Source organism: Embiotoca jacksoni, unplaced genomic scaffold, assembly GCF_022577435.1.
Source record: "Embiotoca jacksoni isolate LCO1_2020_lvr unplaced genomic scaffold, fEmbJac1.0.p SCAF_2, whole genome shotgun sequence".
NCBI classification, from domain to species: domain Eukaryota; kingdom Metazoa; phylum Chordata; class Actinopteri; family Embiotocidae; genus Embiotoca; species Embiotoca jacksoni.
In genome coordinates, this window is record NW_027185340.1 from 19,298,722 (window position 1) to 19,315,879 (window position 17,158).

The window sequence follows — 17,158 nt, forward strand, 5'->3', positions numbered from 1 at the left end:
CTCATAGTGAATCTCAAATCACTCTTTTTACAGATACCAGCATGCATATTCTCATACAATTTATACATTTAATTAACCAGAGAGTTTATTAAACATTAACGGGACTCCGAAGAGGATAAAGACGGACCACACACGGCCGGATTAACCGTCACATTATGGAGAACAAGACGCAGTTTGACATCATTGCAGTAGTTTGGAAGTATGTCCATATAGTGTTTGCAGATCTGTATATCATAGATAGGGTGACCAGGTGTCCCACATTTTAAGAGACAATGTCCCACACTTTTTAAAATTTCTAAAACCTGTAAACGCAGCTACAACAAATACATTTCCACTGAAACCCAAAGATCACTGCCGGACATACGAGGAAACAGTCGCGGAATAACACCCCAACTCATACAGGTCAGCAGACTGATGTAGAAAGCACCACATATGAGTATCTAACGTGAAACTTTAACTTCCTTTTATGCTCACTGTGTTTACTCAGTGTGGGAGTTTGGAAAGTTGCGTTGAAATAAAATATAATTGTTTCGTCATTAACTTACTCAGGGCGCGGCCTGTTACCTGCATTTTCTACGTTTAGATAGACATAGGGAACGTTTAGACTACCTTTCAGCTTTGGTAATGTGTCCCACACAAATATTTGCCCAACGTTTGGTTTGTTTGAATCATAGACTGTGTATAAAAGTGGACGCAGCTTTTAGCTCTGAAAAATGAGGGCAATGCATAAGTGCGTTTAAGCTGCAATACCACCGAGTTCCACTAAAGGTTGGCTCCAAAAGGCCTCCGGCTCCATAGACTCCCATTCAACGTGTCTCATGAATGTCGAAGTCAATAAATTTGTCCACGAGTTACCTCGGTTTTGCTAGTTAAAGTCACTCCTTCTCATCAGTTTTCTGGCGGTCCATCTGAAAATAATCCCGTCATTAATTAGAAAATAAGCCTCAACCAGCATTGTTTTTGGGCGCGTGTCTGTTTGTTTGACAGGTCTGTGGTGCAGTCAGGTTACGGCTATCGGTGGGCGGGGCGTAGTATTGTCGGGTTTACAATCAGATCGAGTCAGATGGAAAACCGCTCCGAACTGGCACTAAATTACCTCATTGTTTATTAAAATAATTATTGTCTTATTATGTGATTTCAACCAATGTTATGAAAATAGAAATAGCAATCAATCAAACCTGTCTATCTATAAAATCTGTCCTTCCCTGATGGTTCATATCCATCATGTTGTTCAGAATACTTACTGTGGACCTCGGGCATGCTCTGTGTGTCGTACTCACGCGGCTCTGGAAAACATCAGGCAGGATATGACTTAATGAGGTGTATTCAATTAAAGTTTCACATGAATTATCCCGGAGCCTGCTTTTAACTGCTTTAATTACCTTCTGACTTTCACGTCTCCTACAATGAAAATGAATGACGTTAGGTTTAAAATTTCACCATCTATTAGCTGTAATACAGAGCTTTAGCAAATTGAGATAATACAGCTACTTTCCCCATAAAATAATAATCAGACACAGAAGCAGCAGTCGGAGTTTGCCAACTGACTGAAATAAACTTTCACGTGCAAACAAAGTACTGTGCTGAAAGACTCGGCAAAGATAGTATGCACGTAGGATGACACCCTCTGAGCTTTGGGGGCCCGACGGACCGCAGCAGAGTACATACAGTGAAAAAGACATCCAAAGAATGTGCGTGTGTGTGTGTGTGTGTGTGTGTGTGTCTACAGTCATGCATGTTGAATTTAATGGATGTGGTCACGTGACTCTTTACATGCGATGAGTTGCTGATCATGCTAACGTGTATATTAATGACCAGCGCAACACTGTGCATCTATGCACGCTGGATTTTCACATAAATACACAACAAAAGTTTTGTTCTCCCTCTCTTCCTCCTCCTCCTCCAGCTGCTTCTGGTCGGTCGGAGCCCTGCAGGACTGGATCCTTTAATTCCAGGCACAGAAATGGGAGACATGTGACTGAATGATCACAAGGCCCCGCTGGATTGAGCCAGCCAACCGACTCGCTCTGTATTCCTCCCCCCAAAAAAATCCCAGAGGGTGACTCGGTGTAAACAGTACCAGGAGGCCCGTCTGCCTCCTCATAATTCATCATATCCATTGATCTCCTCCTGCTATGACCTCACTTGGAGATCTGCTGTGTGTACTAATGCCTAAAGCTGATATACAGTGTTCTTCAAAGGCACTTGTTTAATACGCTGCGGGTGCGGCTGGAGGATGTTGGCAGTGCTGAGAGAGGAAAACTTTTTGATGAAGCTTCAATTCTATCGCTGCACCAGACTTTAAACATGAGCAGAAAAACATAAACACAACTTTTCACCACATTAGTGAATCTGATAATAATGTCTGCGGAGGTAGAGCAGATGGGGGAGATGCATCATTATGGACAAAAAAAAAAAAAAGGCCTTAAAGACTGTCTGCGGCAGCTGTGAGGAGCCGGAGCCGGAAAAACAGGAAAAGATGGAGGAGATTAAATTTTTGTGACAGATCTGGCAGCCGGCTGATGACAGCGGACTGTCAGAAAAAGTGAGCGGAAACTTCTCTCCAGTGACGCAGTGTCACAAAAAATGGAGGCTCTCGTCGACAGATGGGCGACTAAGTGAAGAACATGGCCAACGGAAGTTCCAGTGCATCGGACAGGAAGACTTTGCAGCGAGTTGTGATGATGACCGAGAAGGTCATCTGGGTCTCACTCCCCACCATTCAGGACAATTACCAGGACACATGCAGGAAAAAAGCCCTCTGCGTTGTGAAAGAGTCTTCCCACCCTTCTCATGGACTGTTCGATCTTCTGATACCGCTCTATGAAATCAAACACGACCAGACTGTGTTACAGTTTCTTTCAAAGGGCAATGAGACTGTTCAACACTCTGCACCTTGTTGAACCTTTACTATAGGACACACTGACTGTAATATTTTATGTCTTACATTTATTACTTTTCCTACTTGATGCACTTTTTATTGTCTTTTAATTCTTTGTCTTTGGTATGTTTTATGTATGTTTTTAGCTACACATTTTAATTGTGTTCAGGAATTTTTGGATAATTATCTTTGCACCCTGGTCCTGATAAAACGTAATCTCTTTCCACTGTATGTGTATTAATATGGATATGGTCAGAATGACAATTAAATTAACCTTGATTAACCTGGTTCTAGATCATGAAAGTCTAGAGACTCTGCCAGAGGGATAAACACCACTGTCTCAAAACATATTCTCGAATTTAGATTTTTTTTTTTTTATGATGTTGAAGAGGATATGATGACTGCAGTGACCATCAATCAGTCCGATAAAGCCCGTGCTACTTGCATGAACGTGAAGAAGACGCGATTATAGCTGTTTTCACTTAGAAAAACAGAAGCATTGCAACTCAAATTCTTGACACAGTTCACATGAGACAACAATTTTCATGCTGATGTTTTACCAATAAGACCGAGCGCCATTCAAAAGCCCAAATGCACATTTTCCATTCAGTTACAGCTCAATATGCAGCTGTTGAATCTCAGTGAAGCCTTTCATTTAGTGGGGATTTCTCATGGTAAGCTCAAGCAGACTTCCATGACTTCGACTCAGCGCTCTCTGACTCTGGCAGACTGGACTTCTGACCGGCAGCTACTCCTCTGGGCTTGAAAATAGTGGAACAGATGGAAATTTGTTGAGGTTGCCCCTTTAAAGTAACCTTGACCTGAGACCTGACATTCGACCAAGTTTGTAATCTTTCATTTGCACATTCATACAGAGGTTCTACTTGGCAACTTTCAGTTTCCAGAGTAACCACAGTGTTTGACTGCCGACCACAAGGCTGTTTCAGGGTCGAATCTCTTTGCTTCAGATGGTATTTGTTGGGTAAACAAATACAGATTTTGACATGTGCATCAACGATTTAGAATTTCCAGATGTAAACTTTACTTTAAAAAAAACCGTGAAAAACTGATTAAGTTACAAACAAACTGAAGAAAAGTTGGACGGCTCACCTCCGAGGTCGCTCTGAGAGCAGCTGTGATCTCCGCTCAACCGCTTGAAGAGCGATCGCATCACCTTGGCGCTGCCGAAGCGCTTGAAGCGGGCACGGACGTTCTCGTGGTACCACTCCAATGTACCAATCTTAAGGACCCTGTTCGAGGAAATGAAAGGAACACATAAAAAAAAAAAAAAAAAAAAAAAAAAAAAAGCCAAAATAGATACAGACCAGGTCCGTTACAGAACATACTTTTGACAGGACAACGACGCCAACATAAAGGGGGCTGGATGTGCCTCCGTTGTCACATAAAACCTGCAGAGTGCAGGTTCAAGTATGACATGGACGGCTTGATATTTTCCAGACATGAGTTGAGCTGTTTGAGGACTGTTCAGTATGAGCTTCATCTGAGCAAACAATAGCCTAATGGTTACATATGGAGCTGGATGTATTAAATTCTGTTGCTGCAACCAGCCGAGCTTGAGCAGTGAAAGCGATCTGAGCTGTGACCATTGAAACGGCTGCTGCCAGAACGTCCGTCAAACGCTGTCAAAGCAAGCTTGAGCAAGACACAGAACAGAAAAACATGTACACATGCACAAGGACTGAGAGGGCACTGAGCCGAGAGTCATCTGTAGCTAAATTCATTTTACCCAGACTGAGTAAAAGCATAACTCTTGTTGTGCACTGAATGACCAACTCAGAACAACACGTTTGTCTGCAAGCTGCTGAAAGCTCACACATTCTGTACATTGTCTTTCACAGTCTGAGTGTTCAAACCAAAACAACTGCATTGAAAAACCTCTTCTGTGGAACATTAAAGCTAACACTCCCGTGACTCTTTGATCTCTGCTTATTAATATCAAAATTCCATTAACAGCTTTAAGTCGGGGGTTTAATTTGCGGTGTATTGCCTCAACTTCCTGTAAGTGGTCTAAAAGTCTGAACCATCCAAAAAGTGTTCACACTGTAAACTCACCGAACCGCGGTTCAGTTTCATCCAGATCAATTCAGTTTGATTGGACCACATTTGGTTCCTTTGGTCCAGACCGTTGCACGAGGCTCCTTCAAACTCTACTTTTTTTGTCTGGACTGAAATCGACATTTCGAAGGTCCAGACCAAACCCTCGGACTTTCAGCCCATTTACAGGAAGTTGAGGTCGGCTATTGCTACCAATTAAACAAGAGAAGAAGGAAAACAGCCGGAAGACGCATACAAATTAGCCCCTGTAGCATTTATGAAGAGGAGGAGATGAAATATTTCATTCTGATTTGGTCCAACAGAGAAATAAAAAATCAATATGAAAAAACACATACAAATACAAAACTTATAACATATTGTCTGAGGGGGAAAAAAGTGCTGATAGTAATTCCATATTAAGAATAGTATAAAAGCAGCAAAATTAATGTTCATTCATTTTTCTCCATTAAAGTGGAAAAGGCTACCAGCCAAATTGACAACACACCAACGTCAGACGTACGCCCGTCTACAAACCAATCAATGTCAAACACAGGGATACGCAGCCCGTGTAGGGGATGACAACATGATGTCGGTGTGTCATGCAATGTTTTTTAGTGTGTTTGCAAACTTGCAATATGAAACCAAAACTACTCGGATCAGATGTGTGCAGTGTAATGAAAACATGAACCTTGGTTTGGATTTTGTTCCTGACTTTCAAATGTGAAAACGCCTGAAAAGTGACTGAGTAAAAGTCAAGGCTGAGTCCAAAAGGATGAAGTCCAAGTCACCACTTTTATTAATGGAATGACCATGAAACTTGAGACTGGGAACCCGAAGGAGTCAAAACACCTCCAGGACTCCCTCTCACCTCTTCACACTGCCACCGAATGCCCTCTGGAAAAGGTGACGCCTCTTGGATTGTAGGTGCTGAACTTCCTTCAAATTACCTGCTAGTTTCATTTTTTAAATGTGTCATTTCCTACCTGGCCATGCGACAGGGATCACACACCCAGCCGCACTCCTTCTTGTTGTAGCGGCTGCAGGACTTGCAGATGAAGAGCTGGCAGTCCAGACACTGACGCTTGCTGTTGACCAGGAACTTGAAGGGCTCGAGACATCGGATGCAGTGAGACTCGGTCAGGCTGGTCTGGTTCCCCAACAGCTCTCTCTTGGTGTCTTCCCTCTCAATCTTGGTCTTTAGCTCGCTGAAAAAACCACAAGACAACAATGTGGAAATTGGAATAATTTTCTGTTCTGTACTCAGAGGCTGAAAGGTCGGCAAACTACCAACGAACAAGTCACCTTCAATGCCTGTGGAAATTTGTATTTCACATCTGGTATCATATTAAGAGTAAAAACTATGAAAGAGCATCTGTCATTTACCTCACTCTCTCCAGAGAGCATTAACAAATCGACTGTATGGTTGTGAAAGAAAACACACCACAGACCATATAGTAACAAGCACGGAAAACCTTTTAGGTGTGCAAGCAACAGTTGAGATAAAACTCAGCTGTTAACTACATGCAGTGAAGGAGATTCATGTGGTTGTTGAAGGAAAATAAATTAATATGTTTACTTTAGTTTCAGAGATATGTGGCTCACATTGATTTGTACTTAGTGGCAGACTTTAATGCGCAATAACACTCATCAGATATGCTATAAAGAAGGTCAAATCAACATTGATAACTATTTACAAATTGCTTTAAGCCAAGTTGTGCATTTGTTATTTAAGTATTGTTGACATCGATATAACTGTGCAGTTATGTTTTAGCCCAGATCAGCAGCAAGTGGGACACAGCTAAAATACAGCTGCTGGCTATTAGATATGTGATTTTATTGTAAAATCCGTCAAATCTGGACAAACACTAACAATGTTGTTGTGCTTCGGCTGCAGGAATTAGCCTTTAATCATGTTTTCAATCCACATTTAAGAAACGTGAAGATTTCTTTCTCAAACTTTGACTCAAAAAGCTGTTTGCATGTTGTTTACCGTGAAATTTAGTCAAATGTAGTACAATAACTGCAAACCAAAGGCTGTGCTTACAGTGTTTGAATGGCCAAACTGTTGTTTGTCTAATGCATAACTCCCTTTTAAATCACATATAAGACAGTCTGGTCTTGTAAGATGTCTAAATAAGGCAGCTGTATCTTTGCTGGTGTATGTTTTTGCTCTTGGACGATCCGAGAAAAGATGTTTCTTCCTGACTCTGGTATTTATGCTAAGCTAAGCTAACCATTTCCTACATTACTCCTCTCAGAACCAAGAAAATAAGCTCATTTCCTCCAAAATGCAACTGTTGAGCTGTCATGGAACATGTGAAGGTTAAGTTTCTGACTTATTAGTCACTTTATGTTTGTCCAGCTATAAAAACAAACCGTACACCACCGCATTATACAAAATGCTGGCTGACAAATATGAGTGAAGAGATGGTTGTCAGCACATGGATGGCAACAAGTGGCTTAACTCTGGCAGCTCTCTGTAAACATTATGTCAGCCTCGTTACATGGAAACGCTGAAAATGTTGGCGAGTTTCTGCAGGAAACGTTTCATGCAACAGTTATGAATAAGAAAATAAGTCAAAGATAGAAGAGACTCAATCTGCATTGTCCCCTAATTCAGATCTTAATTACTGGAACTGGCAAATATCAGACTAAACAGTGTTATCAAAAATGCTCAGTATGAGAATATATTTACTTTTATATCTCTGCTTATGTGCATGAAGCCTCAAGTTCCTGTAATTTAAATAAACTTTTGGTTTTGTTGTAAACTTTGAAAACACTGTGTCTTCAGCTTATCATTTAATTGTGCACTGCAGTGATACCAGTAAAATGTCCCTCCCATCCTCTGGGGGCTTTGGCAGCTGTATACATGTGCTGTAATTGACTAAATTGCTTCTAGTCAGACCGTTTTCTTCAGCAAAGTTTAAAAGCGAACTTGTGCTGATTGTTGGGATGGTGAGAGCCTCGCTCAGCGCTGCGAGATGCTGACAGTATAGGAAAGGAAAGAATTCAGATAACAAGTCCCAAATGTCACAGTTTAGGTGGAGTCTGGCAACAACACCCAGCAAGGATGAGAGGATGCTTATTGTTTATGAAAGCTCTTTTTTTTTTTCAAGGCCATGCTTTTTAAATTACAGTCCGGGATAAATGGGAGACTTTGGAAGTATCCCATAAGCCTTTGCAGATACAGCCGCTGGCCAGTGGTGGTGTGATTTAAAAGTAATATCTGTTAAATCTGCCCTCCTCTGAAGTATCAAAGCCCACAAATCTGGCATACAACATGCCCTCCTACGATTTCATGTGTGTGCAGAAGGAAACTTCCAGACCTTTCAAGCACCGATACAATGCTGGCAAAGTCAAATATTAAAGACAAGTGTAACCAAGAGTGAGCGAGTGCTCTAAGCTACCCTCTGCAGGGGCTGTCGGCAGTTTAGAGCTGGTGTGCTGCAGGAGCTTTTTAGAGATCTGCACCCACCAAAGAAGGCCATGAAAAATGGCTGAAAGCTCCATTAAAACTGCAAGTGATTGGATTAAGTGGTTATTGCCTTGCAGTTTTCCACTCAACGCAACACACTGTAACAGAATAACAGTAACATCCAAGGAATAGGAAGGGAATTTTCTTTATTTTGCCATTTTACAGCCACGGGACACAGCCAACAACAGTATTGATATGTTATCAATTAATAAAGTTGATAGAGCCAATTAAATAAGTACAAAAAGTCATTCAAGTTCTTGATATCACAAGATATATGTGTCTATTTACACACTTTTAACAAGCAACAAACTTAGTTGGTCCCCAAAGTTTCACCATCCCCTGTATTTGATTAAAAGCAGGTACTGCAGAACTTTTGCTTAGCTGGCGAAGCTCAGGAATCCGGGTGCGGCAGCCAGACGTTCATTTAGTAACTTTGGTCTTCCTAGCTGCCTCCGTCTGACTGTTCCCATAAATGGTGATCTTCTCCCCACATCCGTCCACACAAATCAAACCTCTGTAGTGTCACTTGTTGTTTCAGGCTTCAGCTCTCACTGGAGCTTCAGCAGGTTTACTCGACTCTCAGTCTTTTATCTTAACATCAGAATCTCAAATTCTCCTCTTTGCCTCTCTGTTAAGTCGATTCCAGCGTCTGACAAGTTACAATAAAATACATTCAGGCAGGTGAAAGTGAGAATCAGAGAAACACACAATGTTGTATTGTTAAAACACAATGCCTCCCAGAGAAAGACCCACTAAGTGCTCACTAGATTTGACAAGAAAATTTAAATACAACTATAATATGACAAGGACATCTATTACCTGGTTTAACTGAAAGGTTATTATGATTGATAGATTTGATCTGAATCAGTCAGGTGGCTGTTATGCTTTATTTTCTATTAAGTCTTTGCTCATACTACAAATATAACTTAAGAAAAAAACAGTGCAGCGCTATTGCATAAACTAACATTAGTCTGCTTCAGCTCAACAAACCTAAAGAGAATATTTTCAACATGATGCAGGAAGTTCTGCTGAGATAACGACACGTGTAAGAATGTGCTCTTCAATAGAAGAATAGTTGCCTATTAGCTAATTAATTAAGATCAAAATTAGCATTTATTTGGAGTTAATTTTTTGTCCACTTTTAATTATTTATAAAAAAAAGAGTCCAATGCTTACGTTTCTCTGCCAACTCCTGAGAAAACAATCTGTCTGCTAAAGGCTCCACTTTGTTCCCCAGTTAGTCCCTGACTTTAAATTTTTGCCTGAACACGGCTGCATTTTGTGACCAAAAGAAACGATAATAAGAGTGCAAAGAAATAGTAAACTAGCCTGCCAGAAAACCAAAACAACAAGCTGAAAGACACGACAAACCTCTTCAGAGCAGGTAAGAAATTTCTCTGTGAGTTACTGTACACACATATTGTTATATGATCTTTTTTTAATATGAAAAAAATATAGATTTTTTTCTGCTTTAAAGCTGCATTTGTTTTAGTTTTTTCTGGCTACAAAAATCACATTGTTTACATAAAATCAACATATAAAGTTGTTAGGGCTAACAAAGGTTTGTCACTGACGGTTCCCTTTTCTTATTAGAAAGTCCTTTGATCTATTTAATTTAAATAGTGACGCTTCAAACGTCCACTTTTTCTTGTTTTCCTTTTTAATGATTCCCACAGCAGGAAGTGGCTCGGAAGTATTTTGAGATTAAAGCATCATTGACTTCAGGTTGACCTTTTACAAGATTTAGGCGTGGACAGTTTTATATGTGAACCACATGAAGAGTTGTATCTATGTATAGGTCGCAGAGGCCTCGGAAGAAAACAACAGTTGCCTGAGCAGCAAACAATGGCTCGTTTGAATGGAAAATAAAAAGATAAAGAGGAACCTTGGCAAAGAACCGCAGCCTAAATGATTGAAACTGAAGGAGGACGGTGTTGCCCTACAGTCTGAATCTGTCCATCTACTGCCATCCATCCTGTTTATTTTGGGAAATGCAGACTGGAGACAAGAAGGTTTCATTGTGACAATGTGCTGTATGTAAATCAGTGTAAGAGGACATGTAGATGAGCAAAGACACTTTTTAACCGCACATATGATGCAGTTTTCTCTGGCTGAAACAACAAAAGGAGGATCTACAGAAAATATTTTCAGTGCATTTTTTTAAAAAAGGTCTTAAATTGGGAAGATTAGCAAGTGCAAGATGAGATGGGTGACTGGAGTCCCTGGTGATCACAGCAGTGTATGAAGACAGAGGGAATAGATTTGTCATAATAAAACAGACCCAACAGGGACGTTATGAAGCCTCGACTTCAGATTATAGCCGTCGCCATCTTGCCAGCCCCGAGTGGTTTGGAGCCGTTAGTGACCATATTTGGACGAGCGTGGGGGAAGCGAGTTGTGGATCTGACTCGATCTGATTTGAAACTTGGCGATACTACGTCCCTCCCACCGTTAGCCGTAACCTGGCTGCACCACATGCCTGTCAATCAAACAGACACGCCCCCAAAACACTTTTTTTTTTAATCGTGTTTTCTAATTAATGACGGGACTATTTTCAGATGGACCTCCAGAACACTAATAAGAAGGAGTGACTTTAGCTAACAACACAAAAATATCTCTTGGAGAAATTTTATTGACAGAGAATTTTATGAGAGATGTTGAATGGGAGTCTATGGAGCCGGAGACTTTTTGGAGCCAACCTCTAATGGCATTGGTGGTATTGCAGCTTAAGTAACTTCCACATCGGCCTCATTTTTCAGACCTGACAGCTACGTCCACTTTTATATGGACAGACCCCATATTTTACCTGACTTTTATTTAAGCCCCTGCACACCCACACAGGTCTTTGTATGTCTTCTGGTTTAAATGTTTTTTTTTTTTATAACATTTACAAAAAGCCCAAATGTTCCCTCCGTCAGGTATAGCTGAAACAGTTTATCCTAAATGTTATCAAATTAAAGTGTTTCCAGGCTTTGGGAAGCAGAGCATCAAAGTGTATTATGAACTGAGACAATAAGGCCTCATAGGTGATTTCCCAAGGATTGTATTATTCAAACTTGATGTCCTTTTCATACCTCTGAGGGCCACCAGGGGCTGGCTCCAAAAACAATTATTCAAACACGACAACTTCTCTCATGGAATGCAAAGTCAATAAATGTTTTCTACAAGTCATTATGGTGTCATTAGCTAAATTCACTTCTTCTGATTAGTATTCTGGTGGTCTTTATGAAAACAATTCCATCCTTAATTAGATATCAGGCCTCAAATAGAGCTATGTTATCCCTCGGGTGCAGTCAGGTTTCTGGTATAGATGGGTGAGGCATAGTGTCATCGGGTTCTCAGTCAGCTCCACCCCCTCGTTCCTCACCAACTCATCCAAACATGAGCTGCTTTTTCTTTTTACTTTCAGTACGTACTGCAGCTACCCTTCACAAAGAATGTACTGTTGCATGCAGTACGCATACAATTGACAAATACTACTAAAAACATTGTGCCCTGAACTTTGACCCTCTTGGTCATATATGTTGTAATCCAAGGTGCAACAATTAAAGCAAAAAGAAAAAGGTTGCTTCTTTTAAATACTCTTCTTCCTTTTGCAAGTTGCAACCAGGCGGAGCTTTAGTGCCACTAACAGTCGATGTGATGTATCTACTGCACAGACGATTGTGGGTCAGAACAGCCAGCGAAGCAGACTGCAAAATGCGACCAGATGTTGAAGGACATTATGGTATGTTTGGCATACTGCATTTCATATGGTATGTATTGAGACATATACTAAATATTTTTTCTGGTATATTAAATAGTGGTAGTATGGGTATTGGTAGATGGTCTTTTCTGACTCCCGAAAACCAAGATGGCGACGGCCAAAATGCAAGACTGGAGGCTTCAAAAGAGCAGTTCACAAACCAATTGGTGACTTCACAGTTGGGAGACCCTATATCTTAATTTTTGCCTATAACCTGGCCTTGAATGCATGTTTCAAGAATCCATTTAAAGTTTAAAAACCAGAAAACTTTCACACGTAACTTATTTGTTGAAATATGAGATCAGCCCAGACATACACATGGCAGGTGTAACTCTGACTTCAACAAAGTACCATAGAGTGTTTTCATTTTGTGGACTGTCCTCAGAATCCACTGCTACTCTGCAGTGGTTATCCACATAAAAGAAGGGGAAATTCCCTCTAAACCTGTTCCTCCCACAGCCTGATATCTAAACCAGCCATCAGTCACCGTTGCCAGGGAAACATGTGAGCAGCAGCGGCTCAGTAAATTAGGAGCAAATGACTGAATCGGCTGCTGCTGATGTGGAACAAAGTTAGTCCAGCTCTGCTCTGTTTTCCTCTTTCTGCTCAATTTACATCAAACAAATTGGTCAATCATTCATCTTCTCAATAAAAAAAGATTAAACAATTATCTGGCATCATTTGTAGATAGGACATGTGATTCCTGACTCATGGTTAAATGAGAGACTGCCAAGTGAAACGTAACCTAGACCGTTCGAGTGAAAGAGTCTAACGTTCTTGAATACATATCCAATAAAGATGCTGTAGTAGCAGCAGCAGGTGCATATGTACAACGGTACACAGTTTAAAACGTAACTTAACACCAAACTGAAAGGCAAAGTGCCTCGGCCCTCTCTGGTTGAGGGGGGCAAAATATGAAAATTGTATTCCCCTTTCTCCCCCTTATATGTGTGATAACCAGACACATCATCATTACCGCCAAAAGCTCAAAGAAAGCTGTGTTCACTTCAATATTCTGAGTTAATTGTCAGTGTTCACATCAACCAGCAACAGTGAACGCAACATGTGAGTACAGCTTAGGAGCGAGAGCCAAAATTTATGGCTGCTCTGCACCCTCCTACACACAGATCTACGAATACAGCAGCTCATCCCTCACGGGTTAACACAAGTAAAACACACTGCGGTTAAATTGCCGCCTAACTGATCTAACAATATGTTAAACCTGAAAGTTGTGATCTTTATAAACTCACCCAAGTCTGTCTTCCTCCTTCTTCCTGAGGTCGAAGTCTCTCTGGACGACCTTCCACACATGCTTGGCCTCCTCGTCTGACAGCTTGGAAAGATCCAGCTTCTTGCCTGCAGCAGTGTCAGGCATGATGGTGAACTGGGCTACTGTGGGTTGATAAGAAATAAAGAAATATGAAGTCATTAGTATTTACAGTGGTAAGAGAGAAGTAAGAAACTTCCGAAGGCTTTTACATGAATACCAATATTTAAGATGAACTGCAGTGAAAACAAATAAGGCGCAAATAATCAATCGGTGACACATGGACAAAGATTTGAGCTTTAGGTGCTGAAGTTCACAACCTGACATGAATGTTAATCAATTAGACAGAGTCACAGTCCAGGTTCTTACTGTTAGAAGGGTTGGAAATAGATTTCCTGAGTAAAGTTTGCACGGGAACGTGCCTGCAAGTCAAAGTTACCGGTGAGAGCTCAGGGGATGAATTTGATATGCCACTTTCTAAGCTGTCGTATTTCACTGACCCTCCAAACTCACTGTACCAAAAACTAACCAAATGTTCACAGACAAAAACGACCATGTTTGCATGCATTGCTCATTTTGTGTGTATATTGCCCTTCATAGATGGTTTGGCAACTTTGATAAGGTCAGACAAACTTGCAAGACTAATCAATCTGTGTACGATGATTTTCCAAATAAAGTTTGATGGCCATGCAAATTAGTTTCCAAGAAGAAACAACAAAACAGGAGGGTGCCAGGAGATGGCCCTAAAACACAGGAGGCAGGTATGAGCATATGAGCATCACAAATATGTTGTGAACAGAAAGATGCCATCATTTTAAGATGATACAGCAAAGTTGAAGGAAAACAGTGACTTATTTACACATCAGTCATTTGGTGTTTCTGTCCACTGGATGAATGGAAGTCCGATATTGACTCTCTTTTAGCTCTGTTTTTGGTCTCTACCAGCTCTTGGAGAAAAAGTTAGGTGCTTCAAAAGTCTTTAACCGTTTCAGCTAAAATCAAGGCCATGAGATCAGTGACAGTGGACTACAACAGTGACTTTGAAGGTACAGTGAGCTGAAAGATGCAGAAGATCTGATGCCGACTGGAACTCCCAGAGTTTTGATGCTTATAATAACAATTTATCTTCCACAAAAGCCCTAGATGCTGTTTTTATAATGCTATATGTGACTGTTTTCTGATCTGCCACACCTGTGGTTAAAACTATTAAGAGAAGTACCTTGGAGACTATAGCAATTATTTGCACAGCTGCAAGTGATCACCGGCCACTAAAACTAAAACATGAGTCACGTAAAGCTTTTGAACAAACACTTAATGCTGCAGTTTGCTGTGGGGGCACCTGAGGCATCAAGAAATCTGCAGTTTATTTACTTTTCTGCCATAGTTTTTCCCCTCCGAACAAATCAGACCAGAATAATAGAGTCTAACGAGGGTCAGAGACTCTGAGGTCTCGTCTCTGCTGCGTGCATCTGTCCTGTGATGTGGAAGGTTTGGCAGAGTTCAACCATCCAACTCTGTTCAATGGAGCCTGTTCAAATATTTCACATGGTCCTGTTTCATAATGCATCGGTCTCAGAGGATGAGGTAACTCCACTCATGCTGTCAGACACCTCCAGACACACACACACACACACACACACACACACACACACACACACACACACACACACACACACACACACACACACACACACACACAGAACTGCGTGTAAAGACACTGAATCAGGCCAGAGTAAAGGAATGTTCAGGATCATCACATAATTGTCTTGTTTTCCACAGGCCATGTAAAAAACAGAAACCTCAAATGATTGGACAGCCTAATCTAATTCCTGCTTCTTGTGAGTGCGCACTGCTAGTGAAAAACAAGCGCATCAAGTTCCATCTGACCGGTAGAATGAGAGGAGAACATTGTACTAAATAAAAAACATTGCTCACAACTTTCCCACAGTTAAATTCTCCAACAGGCAAACAGTATACGCTGCTCTACGTGTGTTTACATAGTAGGTGTGAACACCTTAGTTCAATACAACCCTGTTGGAACATTAGGAGAAAAATCCATTTAAATTCAATGAAGTACTTAAATTTTTACTTTTTAGGCAATAAAATACAATTTTACAGCCAGTGGTCTTTAAAAATATGTATTTTTTTGAAAGTGAAATTCAGTGTGGATGCACAGTCTTAAACAGGTGCATATTGCTTGTGTTTGCAAAGGGAAGGTTTGACCTGATAAAAGGTGTGGAGACACTCAAACCTGAAATACTTTTACTGAGCAACTGTGCAAATAAAGAATAAATGTGGCAACCTTAGCTAATGTTCAGTAATTAGCAGCAGCGTAAAACAAAATCAAAATACATGCGTTATGTCTCTAAAAACAAGTTGGAACCATCTTAGACATGAGTTTGGCTAAATCCCTGTTTTCTACCAACAAAGTAGCACAAATCTCAAACAAGTAGCACCTCCAGAATTTAAATTTCAGCAACCACCTGTGAGATACCAGCACACATACAGTAAGCATTAGAACAGACACCAAGGTGACACTGACTTACCTTTGGTGTCGGCCGAGTCGCCTGCAGGCAGCATTTCCTTCCGAAGGCAGCCCGGGGCTGACTGCAGGGCAAACTAAGTAGCAGACAGCAATGCTAATCACATGTCTAGTTAACCAGGACGAAGGAAAGACAGCCTCCTCTCCGCCTTCCTGGACTTTACTTCAAAGGGTCAGGCTTTGAGCTTTTGGCCCCCGTGGCCTCATACACACTACTATTGGAATACATTAGTATAATGTTGGTAAAGTACATAATTAATAATAAATCAGTCGGTTTGGAAGCAGTTTTTTTTTGTGTGTGGAGGCATTTAGAGAATCTAAATATGCAGTGATCATGAGGCCACTGGGGCTTAAGTCCCCAGTCACATGTCATGGGTCCTATGCTACAGTAGAGTGCTGATGCATGACTTCAAAGGTATAAACCAATGCCTACTTGTTAATACTGTAAATGCTGCATTCGTGTTTTGTAGGAAAAAAGCATTGGGACGTCTTCGAATGTGTGATGTCACAGCAGGAGCGACAGCTTTTCTTAATCCTCCCCTCCTCGTTAAGGATGTTTAAGGATGCTTAGCGATAGAACAAGGTTGTAAGGCTGCTGTTAGTGCAATGGGTGGGTCAACTTTTTCAAACAGCCAAACATTTACACATGGACTTGTGTCCTTTGTGTCAAGGTCATTACAATCACTGTAATGTGATGTGAAGTCAGAGCTGTTTGGACATCAAACACAAAGCTCCACATTGACTGAGACAGAACTGTAAACGAAAATGATGAATATGACATCCAAATGAATGTGAAAATTAACGGGGCCTGAACTGAGAGGGCCTTTTTTTGTTGTTAATTTATTTATGTCATTCTTCACTAATGAACAGAACGCCTTTGATCCCATGGCACTGCCTCGCTGCTGTATGTTTTCCAGAGGGGTTGATTTAAAGCATGTGACTCGTCCGGCAATCCAATTTTCTTGTTTGCTCAACCACCAGACGCAACCATCTCACTGGTAATTAAATAAACACTGACACAGCCTTCGCAGGGGGAGGGGGGGGGGTAACTTTGCATTCAGGTGAATGATTGTGTACATACTTCATCTTCATACTTGTATATTCAAAGGTGGATGTAGGTTTCTCGGATTAATCAAATGCTTGCTGTATACTAAATAAATAAATGGAAGCTTTTTAAAGGAGAATACCACCTA

The 17,158-nt window shown here is 40.9% G+C and overlaps 1 protein-coding gene across 1 annotated transcript in view; it reads right to left on the minus strand.

Moving 5' to 3' along the window:
• The window catches only part of mlphb (melanophilin b), a 33,629-nt gene extending 17,587 nt beyond the window's left edge, over positions 1-16,042 (minus strand). Inside the window, exons 1-5 of the mRNA XM_069154952.1 lie at positions 15,970-16,042; positions 13,407-13,548; positions 5,920-6,141; positions 3,992-4,131; positions 1,245-1,286 (exon numbers count right to left, since the gene is read on the minus strand). Coding sequence (XP_069011053.1) covers positions 1,245-1,286; positions 3,992-4,131; positions 5,920-6,141; positions 13,407-13,548; positions 15,970-16,003 — 580 coding nt within the window. The 5' untranslated portion in view covers positions 16,004-16,042. The remainder of the gene's footprint in view (positions 1-1,244; positions 1,287-3,991; positions 4,132-5,919; positions 6,142-13,406; positions 13,549-15,969) is intronic.
• Positions 16,043-17,158: the final 1,116 nt, after the last annotated feature.